Here is a 5,101-nt window from a genome sequence, read left to right on the forward strand (position 1 = left end):
AAAATTTTTCTTAAAATCTAACGGTGTTTATTTGTCATGTATATGCTCTGAGGATGATAAACTTTTGGTAGTATTAAAATAGTGCGACCAAATTCTCCCCTTTACACTTATTATATATAAGGATATGCATCAAAACATTGTAAATTAAAATTTAAAAATATTTTTGAGATCTTTAATATTTCTCTTTCCCAATATCAGGTATATAATGTGATACATTTATGGATATATTTATTTGCATTTGTTTAAACTAGACATGATATAAAATGGATATGGATTGGTTTTGGATCAATAAATTTGGTTTTGATCATGACCTGAAACCATATTTGATCAATATTTAGTTAAATATAGTTTAAAATTTGTTCGGGTAAAAAATGGTTTAGGGTCAAAATATGGTTAACCATTTTTTCAATATAAATAAAATGATATATATTTTTTGGATCGAAAAATTAACAAAATGATACCAACAAGGAGGTGGTATTCTGGTTTAAAACTGGTTCAGTTTGGGTCTGGAGTTCGGACTATGACTTTCAAAAGCTATATATATATATTAATGTAAAGCATGGCATGACCCAATTCAATAAAAACCTGATGTTAGTTAGGATGACAACATCAGACATGACTCAAAATTCGACTGGAACCCGCAACCCAATTTATCCAGATAAAATTTGAAAAAAATCGAAAATCACCTGATTGAAATGAAATGAAAATTTCAATTCTAATAACTTCAATTTACAGTTAATTTTAAGTGATTTTATCTTAATCCGAAATCGATCCGATTGCTGACACGAACACGATTCTTTATCGAAAAGTCCCGTCTTAACCCGGACTTTAAGAAGTTCGGTTCGAACAAAAAGACCGGCCGGAGGGCCTTTTGTGCTCTCTATTTGGTTGCCACCCGGTGAAAATGATAGGCTTACCTCGACTCCGTCCGCTCTTTTCTCCGTCCATCTCCGCCGCTGCCCTCCGACTAATCCACACCGCTCTTCCACCTGAACCCGAAATCATCGCCTCCATATGCGGGTCCCTTAGAAAAGGCTCAAACTTTCCCACTCCAACTAAACAATTTACCAATCTCAACCTCAATAAAAACACCCAAATCATCCCAAAAATATTACTCCAACTTAAACAACCCCATGATGCCCATTGTGCTCTCAAGTTCTTCCACTGGGCTGCTCTTAATTTTGAAATTCAGCACAGCCCGTTTGATTATTGTGTCACAATTCACATTTTAGCCCATGCCAAGCTTGTTAAAGATGCTCAAGCATTGCTTGAATCGGTGATTGTGAAAACTAGTTCAGGTATTATGGTTCTTGATTTGTTGTTTGATAGCTATGAGATTTGTGAATCAACCCCTTTTGTTTTCGATTTGTTTGTACAAAGTTGTGCTAAGTTGAAAATGATTGATGATGCTGTTAGTGCTTGCGAGTTGTTGGATAAAAAGGGGTTTAATTTGAGTGTGATTAGTTATAATACTTTGATTAATGTGGTGTTGAAATCGGATAGTGCAGGGTTGGTTTGGAAGGTTTATGAGGGTATGATGGAAAGGAGGATTTGTCCGAATGAATTCACGATGAAAGTTATGGTTAGTGGTTTGTGTAAAGAAGGGAGGTTAGGAAGGTTTGTGGATGTTGTGAAGAGGATTCATGGGAAGAAATGTTCAGCTGTAGTGGTTGTTAATGCCTGTCTGATTTACGGGATGATTGATGAGGGGAGGATTGAAGAAGGGTTGGGTATTTTGAAGTGGTTGTTGCAGAAGAATATGATTCTTGATACCGTTGCATATAGTTTAATTGTTTTAGCTAGAGTTAAGAGTGGGGATTTGGCGTCAGCTTTGAGGGTTTATGGAGAGATGACTAGAAGGGGTTTTAGTGCAAATCCATTTGTGCATACTTTGTTTATAGGGGCGTACTGTGACGAGGGAAAGGTTGAGGAAGCGATTGAGTTGTTCTGTGAAATGGAAAATGTGGGGCTGAAACCGTATGATGAGACGTTTAATCATCTTATTTTGGGTTGTTCTCGAGCTGGTCGATTAGAAGATAGCTTGAAATTTTGTGAAAGTATGATAGATGCTGGTTTGGTTTCCAGTTGTGCAGCTTTTAATGAGTTGGTTCATCAGATGTCTGATAATGGGTTCACTAAGCGGGCTGATGAAATGCTAACTTCTCTGTTGGAAAAGGGATTCTTACCGAATGAGCTCACATACACTCATCTCATTGCAGGCTATCAAAAAGAAGGGAACCTTGAAGGAGTACTCAAGCTTTATTACGAAATGGAATACAAGTCATTACCTCCAAGTACTTCGGTGTTTGCTTCCATAATTGCAGCACTTTGCCATTGTGGAGATTTGAAAGAAGCAGAGAAATATTTCAAGGCAATGAAAGATAAATCATTAGATCCATGTTCATACACATATGAGAATTTAATAAATGCACATATTGAGAAGGGATCCAAAGTAAGAGGTGACCAACTATATCATGAAATGCTTGATAGTGGACATACAGCTAGTATTGAAACTCATTTACGTGATGTAGCAAAAAGTTAGAGGTTTGATGATCAATGTTAGCATAAAGCAAATGGGCATTGATGATGGATGAATACAGCAGGTGGTTTACTTATTTGCTGAGAATTTATAATCACTTGCTTCCAAGGATTCGGATCCAGATTGACCCTGTTATCTTGGAGTTATGAGCCCAAGACCGGTGAGGCCTCTACCGTTCCAGTTAACATGAAAAAAGCATCGCCTGGGATGTCAAGACTTCAGAGGCTTTACTTTCTTTTAAATATTTAATCAACGTGGCTTCTTTCAGGTAATCCTAAATGAGTAGAATTACCCATTATTGTCGATTCGAGTTGTGGAGCACTAATAGTTTTTTTTATATTATATACAGATTGACTTGTGAAGTTCTGATGCCAATAACATTTAACTAATCACGCAGGCAGTCTAGGTAATTCAGAAAATAAAGTTTTTCACAAGCGATCTTCAAGTTTGATGTTGAAGTAGAAAAATCGCGAGAATTGAACAAGGATCATGGTCAAGAGCGACTGCATTTGGGATTTTTTTTTTTAAATCGGCACTTGCTTTACACTCCCCAGTAAGTAGAGTTAGATATTAATTTAATTATGCGTCCAAAGCACTTTAAAGTGTGGATTTTTTTTACTTTCTACAGTATGTATTAAAAAAATAATAAGAACGTGGTATTGTGGTAGATATTATCTATTTTTGGAAATTATATGGACATGGTTTGAACCCCACTCCCTTCTCATTCAAGTCCAAAATTTAACGCAATAGGACTAAAGGATAATTTTATTACCTGGAAGGTGTTTTACATTATTAATGGTTTGATTTTCGTTCAACATATAAGTTATTGGAGTGGGATTGACTGCAGTGGGTGGTGTCTTTAGCGACCTTAGAGGGCCTAGCAACTAGCATACTTGCGGGTTTGTTCAGAGGAGGACCTTGTTTCATAAAGTGTGTGGATCGGTAGTTTAGTGTTATTTTTGTTAAGGTAAAGCCTTGCAATTCCGTATAGCCATGGCGGGTCTGGTGATCTTGCAGTTTCTGCAGAGCCTTTCGTGCTGAGAAAGAGTCATTGTGGAATTTTTATGAATTAGTCATCCCAGATAATTTGTGTTAATTTTATATTGGTCAGCTCATTATAATTATATATCCCTTTTCTTATAATATTTAAGTCCTAATTAAATAATGAAAAGATGTCTAATTAAATGAGTTATCATTCGTTATAATACTAGTCTACTACACTCCAGTTAACCCAATGACTATGTCAGGGACTCAGACTTTTTATTTTAAGTCAATAGAATGTTTAATACTTTAATCTTACAAGAGTAAGACAAAAAGTAAAATAAATTATTATAGAATTTTCTTTTGCAAAATTAAAATTAAAATTGCCCCCAAATTGTTACTTTAAATGGAAAAAAAAAAATGATAAATGCGATGAAGAGTACGTATAAGTCACACACCACCTTCTTTACCCATACCATCCCACAAAAGCAGAAGAGAAGCACCGTCCGCCAAACACCCGCATCATCTCAAGATGCCCCGATCCAACATTTAGTTCGCTTCAGTATTTAGCTTAAGAGGGTATTCTGGTCAACAATATGGTGAAATATATGCATATTTCCGATCTCGGGTTCATGGGTGTTAAATCAAGTATAAGTTTTGTTCATTTCAAACCTACGATTGTACAAAATAAAATTTCAACCTCAAACCTCCAAAATATGAGTTTTTGATATCCAAAAGGGAGGTGGGTATGAGATGAAAGTATGAGAATCAATTTCATTTTTAATTTTTTTTCTCTATTCAAGTAACTAAATATCAAAAATGGTTACTGGAGATGGTATTCATCCCGCCCCGCTCGACCCCGATCCGATCTCCGCCCGGTTTTGATCGGGGATTCGGGGAATTTTTCGAGGGCAAGGCGGAAAACGGGGAAAATCTATAAAAAAAATTTGGGGATCGGAGCGGGGTCGGGGATTCGTGTCTCCCCGCCCCGATTGTATATTTATAAAGATAATAATATATTTACATATACTATACTAAATAAATTATTAAAAATAGATATCTTTTATAATAATTATTGAAATTTAAAGATAATCATTATTTTTAGTGGTTGAGTATATTTATATTGTAATATAATATATTTCAAAATAATCTTTTATTTATATTATTAATCAATTTTAATATGATTTGATGTTGAAAATAGGAAATAATATCATTTTATTAGTATATTAGGACTTAGTAATTTATTTTTTTATTAAAAAATATATTATAAAATTATTATTGTTTTATTAGAAAATAAAATTCTCCAAATCCCCGCGGGGATCCCAGTTCTCCGTATGGGGTGGGGATTGGGGAGGAAAAGAATCCCCGTTCGGGACGGGATCGGGGATGCGTATTAAATTCCGGGATCGGGGGCGGGGATAGCACTCCCCGACCCCTAATGTTTACCTTCCTTCACTCAAACTTATGAATAAAGAAGCTCTCCTCCTCACTCTGTTTTCTTTGAAAGCCGGTCTCATATGTTAATATGCCTAGGAGAAGCCCTTGTGCCATCAACGAGTCCCACTCTCACAATACCAACCG

The 5,101-nt window shown here is 35.7% G+C and overlaps 1 protein-coding gene across 2 annotated transcripts; it reads left to right on the forward strand.

Annotated features, from left to right (window-relative positions):
- The first annotated feature begins 818 nt into the window (after positions 1 to 818).
- LOC108195434 (pentatricopeptide repeat-containing protein At1g66345, mitochondrial) lies at positions 819 to 3,252 on the forward strand. Of its 2 annotated transcripts, none has more exons than XM_017362497.2 (2): positions 819 to 2,807; positions 2,889 to 3,252. In XM_017362497.2, exon 1 carries the CDS (start codon positions 905 to 907, stop codon positions 2,540 to 2,542), a length of 1,638 nt encoding a protein of 545 aa, XP_017217986.1. In that variant the 5' UTR covers positions 819 to 904; the 3' UTR covers positions 2,543 to 2,807; positions 2,889 to 3,252. The 2 variants fall into 2 exon arrangements, with proteins under 2 accessions (XP_017217986.1, XP_017217916.1); XM_017362427.2 differs by having other exon boundaries at positions 2,937 to 3,252.
- Positions 3,253 to 5,101: the final 1,849 nt, after the last annotated feature.

This window comes from Daucus carota, chromosome 1, assembly GCF_001625215.2.
Source record: "Daucus carota subsp. sativus chromosome 1, DH1 v3.0, whole genome shotgun sequence".
Taxonomy (NCBI): Eukaryota; Viridiplantae; Streptophyta; class Magnoliopsida; order Apiales; family Apiaceae; genus Daucus; species Daucus carota.